The sequence below is a fragment of the Microtus pennsylvanicus genome, chromosome 20 (assembly GCF_037038515.1).
Source record: "Microtus pennsylvanicus isolate mMicPen1 chromosome 20, mMicPen1.hap1, whole genome shotgun sequence".
NCBI lineage: Eukaryota > Metazoa > Chordata > Mammalia > Rodentia > Cricetidae > Microtus > Microtus pennsylvanicus.
Window position 1 is genome coordinate 18318993 of NC_134598.1, and position 15267 is coordinate 18334259.

The window sequence follows — 15267 nt, forward strand, 5'->3', positions numbered from 1 at the left end:
AAATGTCTGGTTTGTCATTAAATGTGAAATTTGACAACTGTGTTGCACACAACTGTTGTCCTCAGACAAACAGTGCATAAATATAAATCTCCACTTGCTTCTCTACCTCCCAAGCCATGGCTGACACTGGTTCTTGAGGCTTTGCAGAAATGCCAATATAATACTGCCATGAATGTCTAGAGCACTGGTTTTCCACCTGTGACCCTACCATACAGTTCCTAGTGTTGTGATGATCCCCAACCATTAAATTTATTTTGTTGCATCTTCATAACTGTAATTTTTCTACTGTTATAAATCCTAGGGTGAATATTTTTGGAGATAGATGTTTGCCAAAGATGTCTCAACCCACAGGTTGAGAACAACTGTTCTAGAGTCTAAGAAATGTTCTATATTATTCAACCTAAGTGTGCTTTCTGAATTATTTCACTGGAACATATGAACTGTAATTTTTATACAACCTGATAACATTGGGAAAAATAATAGTTGTCTAATTCTCTATAATATTTTAAAGAAATAATGACATATAATCGGATAAATGCATAGCCCAATACATTTTATATTTAGAGATGTCTTATTTGCTTAATATGATTCTTTTGGTTTGATTGTTCACACCAGTTAGGAACTTTTATGATCATAAAATATGACAGAACAAATTCCTCGTTGGCATAGTTTAAGAGATGGAGTACCTGTGGAAGAAAACATTTTAGCTTTGATTCTAAGTGGTTCAATCTGAAGTCCGTCTGTTTTGCATTTCTGTTCCATCATCCCCATTGTGCCCACGCTACGTATTTTATTTTGATCATCTGATATTCTCAGCAACAAAAACAGTAGTTCTGCAAGTCCATATTCATTTTCCACTTTGGCAATCTGCGTGCTAGAGATTAGCATGGAGCCTCTGGCTGTGTGCCATTCTTTTCCATCCCAGAGAGTCATTTCCCACTAATTTAGGCACATCTTTCTAGCCCTATGTCCGACGAACTGCAATTCAGTTAAAATAATGGTGATACAATACATAACCCTTCAAATACCCAATCAATGATTTCTCAAAGATGAAACAGCTTCACTTCAGTAATATATTTAAGTAAATTATACTAGAAACATTGTTTAAAGAGAATACATACTATATATTAAATTCTTTCTTATATGTAAGTGGGAAACAAATCTACCCTTATTTTTACTGGAATTAACTAGATGAGATACAACTAGGATGTGATTTTTTTTTCGTCCTGTCTTGTTATTGAGCCTTGTCACTTTAACAGCAGATGTCATTGTCCTCCCTATGATTCTCCTGCAGATGAAGTCACAGCAAAAGTCTAGTCCACTCCACAGGAAAAGGAGGGCACCACAGCTTCCACAGGGATGCTAGGCTAACATGATTCAATGCATTTTCTAATTAGGTTTGAATGTCACTAGGATAGAAAGAAATTCCACATTTATTGCAGCGACAAAGGTCCCGCCACTTAGTTAGCTTTTCCCAGCCAGCTCAGTGTTCATGTGTGTATTAGCAGAGCCTTGTTTTGTGTAGTTCAGAGAATGAATTTTGTTGAGTATGTGATTTGAAAATTTCGTTTGCATTATGTCCTTAGGGGTTTTCTTTGTTTTAACAGCATGCAGCTTGACAGAAATACACTACCCAAAAAGGGACTAAGGTATATATTTCTCTCAGCACAACCGCTGCCTCTTTCTGTTGTCGTGTAAACTCTGTGTGCTGTGTCTTTTCCCTATCTGTTTGCTGTGTAGCATCTGACTTGAAATATGAAGTCATTCTTAATCTTGATGCTTTCTCTGGCTGCAAGAGTGGTGATGCTTCTTACGAAGGGATGCCAATGAGTGTGGAGGTGTTGACTCGAGTGGATTCCATTAGGGATATCATCGTTATAAAATAAAAGGAACTCCTCTGAGGCTTTGCTCAGGAGGGGAGCGGCTAGTGGTAGGAGGCAGAGCCATTTCTCTTTTATTAAGATAAAATTGCTTCTACAGGTTTTTCTCCTCGGAAGTATATGTTTGCTAAACCTCAAAACTGCAACTAGGAACTTGACTCAGTTGTTAAAAATGCTTTCTAAGCAAGTGTGGGGATTTGAGTTCAAATCCCCTACACCCCCATAAAAAGCTGAGCAGAGTTCCATGGACTAACTCCATCACTGATAGGAGTGAAGGGGACAGGACAATCGCTGGTTCACAGTTTAGCTTGGGTTTGGTGAGACTATAGTGATTCTGTTTCAAAGGAGTAAGGCAGAAAACAATAAAGCATGATGCCTGATTTCTTCCTCTGACCTCCACATGCATGCAGACACACAACCCACACACATATACTATAGACATTAATACATGTACAGATGCCCGTAGAACCTACATAGTCCCCCAAACCTACATAGTCTACACCTGTGACAAGTAAGGATGGAAGGCTGAAGTAGGCTATAAATGGAGTAAATACAAAAATTATCATCACAGGGCAGGTATGGCAATTAAGGTATTATTTTACAGATTGTGTTTTATAAAAACTCAATCCCGATTTCTGCTTTCCTGCTTTAATATTTGCCAGATCAGTTTAAATCCAAGTTAATCTAATGTCACTTAGAAATTTCTAAATAGTTGTTCACTTTAGAATAAAAATAAAATGAAAATTGAATTCATAGCCATGAACTTGTCTTACACTCTATTTTTTTTTTTTTTGAGAAAAAGATACAGAGAAAACAGCTAACAAAAAGTGGCATTTTAACCAAAGAACTGAAGGAAAACCCTAGCTCTCAGTGTGTGTTCCACTTCCTGTGCTGTCCTGTGACTGTCACTGTGCCTCCCACTGCGCCTCCCTTGACTCCTGGTCTACCACAGTCTACCATGATGAATCACTGTTGTCACCTTCCCATACCCTTCCCCCAACAAAGTGGTTTGGGGTCCTTCTCTGTTAACTTGGCTGTGTCCTCATTGCTTATGACTTTCCAGTCCACATCTTGCAGAAGCATCGTTTTCTCCGCACGTGCCTCTATTTATTTTCCCTGTGGGATCAAACAGATGGTGCCAAATCATCTGGAGGAACTGAGCGATTGTCGTTAGATCCGATCTGTTTGTGATTGCTGTGCAGTCTGAATAGTGAGCCCCCCTCAATTGTTTTCATGTCCTAATGTTGCCTTGCCCTTGTAGATATGCTCAAGCGTCTCAGCTGTGCTGTTTTGCAGATACACCCCATCATCTCGGCAGGCCAACCAGGAAGAAGGCAAAGAGTGGCTACGTTCCCATTCCACTGGAGGACTGCAGGATACTGGCAACCAATCACCACTTGTCTCCCCTTCTGCCATGTCGTCTTCAGCCACGGGAAAATACCACTTTTCCAACTTGGGTAAAATATTCTAAATCATCAATTCTCTTCTTTTTCTTTCACAGCCCTGTCATGTGGAATTATGTTGGTGTGTTTCCATAAAGAGGGAGAGAGGCAGAGAAAGGGAGAGAGAGAGGAAACCTCAGCATGTTGCTTACAGTGCACAGAATAATTTCCAAATAATGTATCACTTATTTTTAGGAGAAATGCTTAATGTTGAGAATATATTATAACTAGAATTATTGTCATTTTGTGAGCTAAATCTGAACTCCACAAAACAGACCACTGTAAGTATCAGATGTGGGGACAAATCATGAAACACTTGACCTCAAGCCCAGCACCCTCTCCATTTTATCCCAAAGTCCTTATTGACATTCAGTAAGGCATCTTAGTTTATGTTGTTGATGAACAAAATAATGGTCTTTATGGAGAGAGATAGAATATAGAAATAATTAGACTGAAAATAATATGCAATTATATGACTGCAAGATAATTTCTTGAAACATTATTGAAATCAAAATGCTCCTTATCATGCATAAATGTCACCGAAGACAGCAAGCATCCTGTGAACAGTTTTAGAGGACTATACTGAAAAACAAATGACTGTCTTAGCCATTTGTGTCATTTGTGGGAAGTGTAGTCATTTACGTAAATGTCACAGAAATAGAGAAGATTGAGGAAGCATAGAACATGTCTAAGCATGGCAGTTATCATTTAAAAGACTCAGTGATGATGTAAAAAATTAACTTCTTGGACTGGAAAGGCAGCACGACAGTTAAGAGCTGATACTGCTTTTCCAATGGATCCAAATTTAGTTCCCAGCACCCATATAGGGCAAATTATAACCTCCTATACCTCTAGGTCCTGTACTTCCAGACTCTGGGCATCTGTGCTCACAGTACACACAACTGCACATGGACACATGTGTGCTGACAGAAATTTCTGTCCTGCCAGGTCCCGCAGCTGTTCTTTTCCGAAGAAACACACAGAGGCCTACATAAATCATAAAGTGGTTGGCCTATCAGGATTCTTATTAACTCTTATTAACTCTTACATCCTATATTAACCCATAATTCTTGTCTGAGTCAGCCATGTGGCCTTGTACCTTTTATCAGTGAGGCATTCTCATCTTGCTTCCACTGCATCTGGGCTACAACTGCAGACTCAGCTTTTCCTCTTCCCAGAATTCTCTTGTTCTGGTTACCCTGCCTATACTTCCTGCCTGGCTACTGGTTAATCAGCATTTTATTAAACAAGTACAAAAGACAAATCTTTACAGGGTACAAACCATTGTCCCACAGCACGTGTACACATTATTGTTATTAATAATATTTTAAAATTGATTCATCTGTCAAGTCATATATGAAGTAGTCTCCTTATTTTGTTTTGTCAGCCTAGAAAAAAAATGTTTTTTAGATGTCACCACAGACCATTCACAAATGAACAATTTGAACGTTTCAACTTTGAACCCCAAAGGACTCAAGGCTAAATCTGTCTTATTTCAGTTCTTCCCACTATAATTGCTAGAACTTTTAAGACATAGACTATAATCTTTTTCACAGTTGCATGTGAGCTACTGAATGGTATGAACATCAATACTTACTGCTGTGAGCTACTGAATGGTATGAACATCAATACTTACTGCTGTACCTGCACATAATAATGTTTCTTTGCCCCATAATGGCAAAAGATGTATATCTTCTTTTTAACTTGGTGCATAATTATGAAACAGTAAAAAGTCTAACACTGAAACATTTTTTTAAATTGAAAATATTTTTGTAGGATCTTAAGGATGTAAAGCCTAACCACATGTAATAGAACATCTGAAATATGAATCCAGATTACCCCAAACACTGTAGACTTCCTAAATACCTCCTGTGTCCTATCAAGTTTTTATTAATTGATACTAATTATTTAGCTGAATATTTATGATACTTTTCCTACACTTGATATTCTAAATAAATCCTTTATTGTATTATTCTTAGATAAAACATAACACCTCCCTAATTTTTATTATCTGCCCTTGGGGCAGTCATTAAAACTTAGCTGAAAAGATATATAAAAACTAGGTCACCCTCCAAAGAAAGATTGATATCATGAATGGGAAGGCCATGTAATACTTGAAGACTTAAGACACTGAAATGAAGCATTTTTAAAGAAAGCATATATCATACTATAAAAGAACAGCTGTCAGTTTTACCTGCATTTAATTCAATATAATTTCAAACTAGTGGCTATATTATTTAACGTGAATGTAAATCAAAGTGTCATCATATAAATATAGAATACAACTATGGGGCTGGAGAGAGGGCTCAGCCATTAAATCCAGGCTCACAACCAAAAATATAAGAATACAACTATAACATTTGAATTAAGGCTTCTCTACCAAGAATGTCTAACATTTGTATAGAGATGTATTTTGAAGTTTGTAAAATTTAAATTAATGTGTTACTTGAAGACAAGATGCCTATGGTTACAGGTATTTAAAAATTGATGATTTAAGATTATATTTTTTTTTTACAGTTTTTAAGAGTTTAAACACATCTTGAAAGAATTGTGCTTCTACTGATAACAGACCATTTCTGTAGAACTTTAAGGACCTACTGTTTCTATTTACAGTTACCACGCAAGGACTACATACAAACCATGCTTTAGCAGTGATTGGTGCAGTATACTGAAAATGAAATACATTTTAGGCAATCTTATATTTTGAAATTTGTTATCTTTGAATTTTAAAGTAATATTTCTAAAAATTTTAAGTATTTACACATTTTTTTATAGATAAAAGGAAAAGGCAGTTGGACAAAATGTGGAAGCTTTGTAGGTTCGGTAACCTCAACACTCCACAGGGTGGAGTCAGGAGGAACAAGGGTCAATGTGAGACAAATGAGTGGACTTAGGTGTATGTTCTACCTTGTCTCAGGTGTCCTAACGTCAAGTCATGGACACCTTCTCAGTTGTGCACATCAGGCCTTGTAGAAGTGCTACTTGGTAGGCACATCAGAATATCATTCCCCTCACTCACCCTTAAGCATATTCAGAGTGAACCCTGTCATATGTACTGAGGAAAAGAATCTCATGGTAGAAACACATATGTTTCCTCCACCCACATAATAAATACAGCTTCATAGCATTATAAACTAAACATGACAGAAACTATTTCAACTATCTAAATTTGAACACACATTTTAGAATTTTATTCTTCCTGTTTTTTTTTTTTATTTTGGAATTTTCAAGCATGACCTTAGTTAGATTTCACATAACACTCTAGATTTAGGTTATATAAGATTTTCTTATTTGAAACAATGTCATAAATCCAATGATTAATATCTCTCTCAAGAAACAAGGGTGTGAACTGTCTTAAAGTTATTTAAAAGCCTGGCCCAGAAGCTAATCAGATAGCTCAGTCACTAGTATACACATAAATCCCAGTCAGTTTTCCCTTGATTCCTGTTCTCCTAATTATCAAACACATAATATTAATAAAATCAATAGTTTTACTCTGTGTGTTTGATTTAGGGCAAAGTCAGTCACCTCCTTTTATTAATAGATTGCCCTCTGTATTTCTCTTTTATTCAGAGATAGACTCCTGCCTTTGTGCAGATCTTAAAGATCATGTATTCTCTCATTATTTTCATCATTTTCTGAAAGTAATATTTGATTATTTTGCCAAAGTTAGATGATTGAGTTAAACTTTTTTTTAAAGCATCAGTGTAACCACTATAGTACTTTTTGTATTCTATTACAAAACAAAGCAAAACAACAACAACATAAAAGTTTGTTGTTGGGTGAGGTTTCTGTCCCACCTGGTCTCACAGTTGTTAAGTCCCAAAGAAATCACACAAAGGTCTACATTCATCATAAACTGATTGGCCATTAGCTCAGACTACTTATTAACTCTTATAGCTTATATCCGCTCATTATTCTTGTCTATTTTAGTCATGTGGCACAGTATCTTATTTGTCAAGCAGTCACATCTTACTTCCTCTATAGCTGTATCAAGACTGCAGACTAGGACTTTCCTCTTCCTAGAATTCTTGTTGTCCCAGCTATACTTCCTGCCTGGCTACTGGCCAATCAGGATTCATTTAAAACATAAGTGACAGGGTACAGGCCATTGTCTCACAGCACTTCATGTTGCTTTTCTCCACTTTGGTCCTTTCCCCCTGGTGGACAGTTTTGAAATCAGATACCATGTTATGTTTCCCTTCCAGTTCAACTATAAAAGCAAGCAAACCTTTCATCAACACTATAACTGAACATTCTTGAGTATTGTTGGTATATTTCTAGTGGAAAATAATCAATATTCCTTGCGAATTCATCTACTTCCTGTAAAGTTTTTTTTTAACTTTTATTATAGTTAGCTTTTTTTTTTTTTTTGATCAAACTATCTTGGACCACCATCCGTTAAATAATGGTATGGAGACTTATTTTTAATTATGAAAGCCTGGCCTTAGCTTAGGCTTTTTCCTGAGTAGTCCTTGTAACTAATTAACCTGTTTTTATTAATTTACATTTCACCACATGGCCTAATTATCTCTCCTTTGTACTATATGTCCAACTTGTTTCACATCTCACTGGCCACTCCCCACCTCTCTTCTTTCCAGAGTTCTCTCTCTCTAGGAAATCCTGCCTGTTCTCTCCTGCCTAAATATTGGCCATCAAGCTCTTTATTAAACCAGTCACAGTGACACATCTTCACAAAATATAAACAAATATTCTGCAACATTTCATTGTTCTTTCATCAGGAGTGGGTAAAATGGTATATTTGGAAGTATACTCACATTGATATGTCTATGTTCATTTTAGTAACCAAAAAACCAGGTGACAAATGTCCTTTTAAGTGCTGGTATAAATATTAAATATTAAATGCACATGTAACTAGGCTGAACGCCGTCTTTACAAGAGTCATTTCATGATGAAGACACTGAACAGGTTGGTGTACCCCTCCTCATAATTTCAAACGTAAGCGTTCAAAAGTTCTGAATGACCTATTGCAAGCTTAATGCCTCTTATCAGAAATCACAATGATCTAGAAATAATAGTCACTGCTATGGACTGAAAGAATGCCCCCCCCAAAAATCTCATTCTACTCCTCCCTCCCTCCTACTGTCTCTCTCAGTCTCTTGATCTCTCCTTCCTCTCTTTCTCCCTCTGTCTTTGTTTCTCTTATTTTATCATTTACTTCCTTATGTCCTTGAGTTATCTTCTTTCCTCCGGTTATATACTTTACAAATATGTAGTTTATTCCTTTTTGATTATATTTCTTCACTTGATTCTTTGTCTACATTTCATTTAACTGCAATGCATAACTATCAGAGGGTTGTGTCTGTGTCACATTTCAGTTAACTTTGTGAAGTATCAGGCATAGTTCCTTGTAAACAGTAGATACACAGTTTTGCTTATTTCAGGGTTTAGCTTGCAATTTAACTCTCTCCTGAGGACAAGTCATTGTATTAATATGTGCCATTTGTCAAAAATTAGAGCAGGTTTTAAAAACTCAACCCAATTCAATTCAGCATTGCTGATATGGTTCTCCTGTGTTCTAAGAGTGCTCAGCAGTTTCTTTATAGCTTATAGCAGTTTCCTTTATAGGCTCTGGATTGTTTCTTATATAGCAATAACAAATTTACTTTTCTTAAATGGGAGGAATTCAGTACGACAAACTCATATGGTTGTTTCCCAATTTTTGCCTCAATCCTATACCAAGTTTCAAACTGTGGTGTTTTCTGATTGAATTGGTTACTTAATCAGCCATATCTGTTTTTTTTTTCCTTTTTAGGTTGATGATTAACACTTGATCTAAATCACAGGCTTCTATAAGAGCTATAAGGCAGAGCTATAACTGACAGAATCTTATTTGAAACTGGGCACTTAAGATACTTCTTTGAAATATGTTTGTCTTGACAACCTCCTTCTGATATTTTCATCTCAGACTCAGCAGAAAATGGCTTTTTTATGATTCTCTTTCTAAAAGACTAGACACCATATGTACTTTATTTAAAGAAAATGCTTTTTATTCTTCTTTATGACCTTGTTCTAATAAACTCACATCAATATAGTTTATTTTGCCTGAAAATACCTACCGAGCTCTTCCTGTGGAGATTAGAGTTTTCTTTTCATATTTTACTTTCTTTTCCATTATGCTTTTCCTATTAAAGTGATGATTATTCTCTAGAAAAGAAGCCTGTTGCCTTGGGAGAGCCAGTGTTTTCTTTATCACTTGCCAGAAAATATTCATTATTTTCTGTCGTTATATCTCTAACACAACAGCCAAGGTGACTTGTTGGCGGTGATTTCTGCTGCCTTAGAAATTGGCAAGATTATTACCATGAGAGTGTGTGAGGCGGAAGACTCAAACTTCCTGTTACTGATAGTTCTCAGGTGGAACCTCCACCTCCCTAAAATTGGGATTGTAACATGCATACTTTTACAAGAATTGGCATTGTGTTTACTTTATTTTAGCCCATTATCTTCCTTGCCCAAATCTCTGAGCCTCTGCTCCTTGTTTTCCAGTGAGTCCCACCAACCTGTCTCAATTTAACCTTCCTGGACCCAGTATGATGCGCTCCAACAGCATTCCTGCCCAGGACTCCTCCTTCGACCTCTATGATGATGCCCAGCTTTGTGGGAGCGCCACATCTCTGGAGGAAAGGCCACGTGCTATCAGCCACTCAGGTTCATTCAGAGACAGCTTGGAAGAAGGTAATGAGGGGAATGGGGGAAGATAGGAATAACGTTATTTCATGTAGGTCTGAACGGAAACGTGTTTCATCATCCATAGCACAAGGATCCTCAAGGAGGAGAAGAATCAGCGGGCTAATTCTCACTTTAGGTTTGCTAAAGCTTGAAGATACTTTACTATTTCTTTATATATTATGAAATGTGTCAGTTTCTTTTAAATATTGGTGCTTGACTATAGAATGGTTTGGGTAAATCTAATGCTCTCCTATAGATAGACATAGGGCTTTAGGGAACCTTGACATATGTGTCATATATTAAAACAAACATTTTAGTTGCAACCTTTATTAAAGAGCTATAAAGATATGTAAGTCGTAAAAGGATTATTTTATGTTGCTAATTTTTATTCCCAGGTCTATGTGATATTAGCTACTGTACCATTTTAGAATTTATATTCTACCTGCATTTTCCAATACAGGTCATATTTTTTCCAGCCATAATAAAAATGTATATCTTGCCTCATAAATGTCATTTTGTCATACAATTTTGCATGAATGCTCTACAGAAGTCCATGCAAAAATCTCAGGAAGCTACATACATGCTCAAGAGTACATATTTTCCCTTGTATACATATTATATAAAACTTAACTCTCAGAAATTTTCCTTTAATTTAATGAAACATTTTTAATTACCCACGAAGAAGGCATATGGCTTGTACATCACAAAGCATGTCAGTTAAGGATAAAACCAAACTAAGCATAGAAATCCAAAGTGAATAGAGGAAAATCAAACATAAAAACTGACATTTAATAATTGCGCATAACACAGAACCCCTAAACTTCACACCAGAAAGTGAACATTTAGCCGTTAGTTATTCATAGGCTGAACTCAGGGAAGTTTCTTAGCTTTGTGAGCTCTAGTTTCTGTCCCATTCACTTTGAACATTTCTCATGTAGATGACATGGGCATAAGCGTAGCTCTTCCTTCTTCTTTCTCCATTGTATCTTCTTGTGTAATGTATCTATCTTCTGACCTCAGGTTCCTACTGTAAATATATTGTACTAGCACTAAGTTGCCCACCTTTGCCATTGCCTTGGGAATAATAAACAAACCGCTGAGTTTCCTGTTACAAATGGTGGCCAGCTAATGGTGCAGCATAGTTCAAAATCTCTAATCTGAAATGTTAGGCCCTTGTGTTTATGAAGTGATGGTGTCGTGTGATTGCGCAGAAACCTCTTAAGCCTTCTGTACTCTGCTAAACATGTGGGTGGCTCTGAAGAGGGCCTCATATACAAGTAGGATGATGTTCATTTCTGGGAAATCTGGCATCCAGTGTATGGCATTTAAATAATATGAATTGCTTGGAGCTAGCCTTAGTGGACAAAATGAACTCTTTTATACCCATGCACTGAATGCTAATCCTTTAGGGCCTGCTTAAATTGTGATCTAGAATGAAGGCCATCTTGAACTGGATTGAATTCTTGCTCAGTGCCCACACTGACATATGAGAAAACAAAACCAGAAGCTATGAAGTCATAGGCCAACAACAACAATAAAAAAGTGTCAAGAAGAGAATGAGAGTGGGCTTTTCTGAGCCATTGTCTGTCTTCCTTCTGGTACCCCAAAATAACTCTAGTCATTTTTCTCAGCATCACTGAAAAGTTATATAAACATTGAAAGAATGCGTCTTTTCAGGTGATAAATGACTCAAATGATTTGCACACTTGATGAAGTAATAGCATTTCTCAATCCCTAGAGGTAATTTTTTCCCCTTTCACAAACATCTATATCCTAATAAACACTTCTAAAGTAACTCTTCTGGCGCCAAGGAGTTGGACCATGGGTAAGAATGTTGGCTTTACAAGCATGGTGGCCTAAGTTGAAACCCTAATACCCATGTAAAAAGCCAACCGTTGTGCACACATGTAAGCTTAACACTGGGAGACAGAGACAGAAAGATTCCCAGAACTCCCTGAACAAGCCTAAACTAAAAATGAAAACATGCTTCTTCTTGCTCTCTCTCAAACTTCACCCTCTTATTTCACCCGGGTTGGCTCTAGCCCAGGTAGCTTGCAGAGCCCTTGCAAACCAGCTTAGAGGCATAGCCCTTAAACTACCCAAGGATCTCAAAAGACTGCGGATTCCTCTCTTGTAGCTGTTGTTTTCATTATGCCTTTTGGCTTCATTTTGGACAGTCAGAGTTGTATCCCATGTATGTGTGATCCCAGAATCTTGCAGCGGTGTCAGACATTATATGTCTTCAGCTAATGTTTATTTATTTAAGGGATGAATTAAAGGCAGCGAACAGCACTGTTTCATATGGGAAAAAAAGGAAGAACTTACATACAAATATAATAAGTATAATTTTACCTATCTTTTCAGTTGAATAATGCATTGTAAGTCCCGAGGAAATGACTTATCTTCAATTGTGATGACAGTGTATTTGATTTATATCAATGAACCTGAATGAAATTTTCACCGTCATCTTTCTCTTGAAGGGGAAATGTTTTTATATCACTAAAATTCATAAAGAATTGATTCCCCCATTTCAAATAGCACCATCAATTCATCACAAAAAGGAAATACCAAATTGAATCAAGTACTTACTTCCTTGAAAATAGTTAGAGAAAAATTCTGAACCTGAATCCGTATGTTAGGAAAACGAAATTCAGTAAAGGAGATCTGAAAGTCTTTAAGGAGATGTTAGCTTTCTGTTCATCTTATATGGGGATTTTCTGCAGCTTCCAATGTACACATATGGTGGGCCTCATGCCCCCACTTCTCTCTATAACCTGGTGACTACTGCTAGCATATAAATGACCTTGGAACATTAAGTAACTAAATCTCTAAAAGTTCCCCAGTCAATTATTTTCATAACCAGGTCCTTTTTTGTGGTTATTTTACATCTCTAGCCAACTGATCTTTATGTATTCAGTAGATGTCTGATTTTACATGTGGACTTCTCTGCCTTAACCATGTTCTTGTTCTCTCCAGTCCATGGCTCTTCCCTGTCATTGGTCTCTAGCACGTCTTCTCTTTACTCTACGGTAAGTCTGGTCCCTTTTATTTTCTGCCTTTGCCATGCACAGACAACCGTATATCTAAATAAAATTTCCATTATGATTTAAAAGCAAACGATCATAGGTTTCAGGGAAAAAAATCAGACGGTCTACACTGGGGTCTAACAGCTCTTCCTATAATAATAATCATCTTCTCTACACAATTTAATATCATAACTGAGGGTTCTAAGTTACTATTGATTGTTTGCGTTGCATCTACGGACTGGTTGTCTCATCTCAATCTCCATTTGAATGAGCAGGTGTGCTTAGAAGGTGCTCATTTACATAATACAAGTTTTATGCTTAGCCAGGCAGTGGTGGCGCATGCCTTTAATCCCAGCACTCGGGAGGCAGAGGCAGGCGGATCTCTGTGAGTTCGAGGCCAGCCTGGTCTACAAGAGCTGGTTCCAGGACTGGCTCCAAAGCAACACAGAGAAACCCTGTCTCAAAAAAACAACAACAACAAAAAAACCTAAAAACACTGAATTAGCACAAAAAGACAGATTGTGTTGTTTTAACACATAATGCATAATACTGAACCTTCTTAATATTCAGAGTTAAGGCATGCTAATTAAAATAACAAGAGGATAAATTTTATAAACTATTTAATTTGGCTTGTCAAATTTTTTCCTATATTCTCCTATCTCTCTACTCTTTTCTATCTCCCTACCCTCCTATCCAGAAGCCCTCTTTCTCACTAATCTTTTTTTCCCATTTATGTCTATTCATTTTGTTTCGTGATCTACTGAGTTTAACCATGGCAATCTATGTGGCCATGGGTTTGGAGCTATCACTTGAAGCCTGGTAGACTTAGCAGTACATATACACTAAATAGGATCTTCCTCGAGAATCTATCAGTAGCCAATAGTTCAGCAATAAAGGGTTTTAAACAATAGATTGGTAGGGATGGGAAGGCAAACTATAACAATAAGAAGGCACAGATGAGAAATGGTTTGTCCAAAACATTATATTAGGCCTGAAGAGATGGCATAATGGTTTGAAACACTTGATGCTCTTGCAGAAGACCTGGGTTAAATTCCCACTACCCACAGAGTGGTTCGAAACCATCTGTAATTCCAATTCCAGGGGATCTGACACTCTCTTCTACCTACATGGCAGAATCCACTTGCGGACATGCTTTTCACACTATGAACTGAAACAGCCATTTATAATTAACATTAGAGTATCCTAGGGATGCTAGGGGATGAATAGATTTTCATTCTAACCTGATTCGGTTAGCAATGACTATATATGTCATGGGCTGTTCCTTCCCAAGTCAAGAGCTGACTTCCACCCCTAAGAGGTCTTTGCAAGCTGGAAGTCACAGGTCTATTGTCATCAGCCAAGGAGTCACCTCTAGAAACTTAAAATCTGTGTGCTCATTGTAAGATCCACACCCACTGTACAATCTGTGGATTTTGTCAAAACAATGTAAATTTCAGAATTCTGTTTTGTGTTTTGTTTTTTTTTGTAAGGCCAGATATAGTGGTGCATGCCTTTAGTTTCAGCATTCATGAGGCAGAGCCAGGCAGATCTCTCTGAATTCAAGGCTAGTCTAGCCTACATAGCAAGTTTCAGGACAACTAAGGCTAAATAGAGAGACCGTATCTCAATAATAGTGATAATAATGGAAATTTCCAACGACTCTTAGATGAATCTTTCCTCATTTGCAGTCTTCTTTAGGTAATGACACAGGCTTTTAGATAAACCACCACCTCTGCCACCTCCTCTTTTCTCCCTTACATTGAAGTTGTTTGTGTTGTCGATCATCATTGTATTTCTTAATACTTATATCTGCTAAAATACAAAACAAAGGGTAGCGTAAAGGGCTGTTAGATTATCAACTTTTAATATGTTGATTCTTTTAATTTTTATATGTATGGTACTGTTAAACTTTTACATTATTGATTCCTGCAGTATAATTTTTCAGTGGTAAAATATAAAATAATTATTGATTCCATTCTGCGTTTATATTCTAATTTCCACTGAGTTCATGGGGAGAAGGACCATGCTTCATCCTTGTGCGTGTCCTTCACAAACTGCTTAACACAAAAGCAACGCTAAGAAGGGATTGTTAGTAATAAACTTAACTGGCTTGAGAAATACAGAAATCAATTGGTATTTTTACTTCGGCGGAATACTTTTTGTTATTTACTGTCCTTCAGTATGCTAGTCTTGCTCTAACACACTCACTAAAAATATCATGCAATC

The 15267-nt window shown here is 36.9% G+C and overlaps 1 protein-coding gene across 6 annotated transcripts in view; it reads left to right on the forward strand.

The window, feature by feature from the left end:
• The window catches only part of Nav3 (neuron navigator 3), a 477963-nt gene that overhangs the window by 401287 nt on the left and 61409 nt on the right, over positions 1–15267 (forward strand). For 5 of the 6 annotated variants that reach the window (XM_075954789.1, XM_075954787.1, XM_075954788.1 and 2 more), the window contains 4 exons: positions 1608–1649; positions 3177–3337; positions 9833–10021; positions 12992–13044. In XM_075954789.1, coding sequence (XP_075810904.1) covers positions 1608–1649; positions 3177–3337; positions 9833–10021; positions 12992–13044 — 445 coding nt within the window. The remainder of the gene's footprint in view (positions 1–1607; positions 1650–3176; positions 3338–9832; positions 10022–12991; positions 13045–15267) is intronic. The other variant, XM_075954791.1, reaches the window with a different exon arrangement.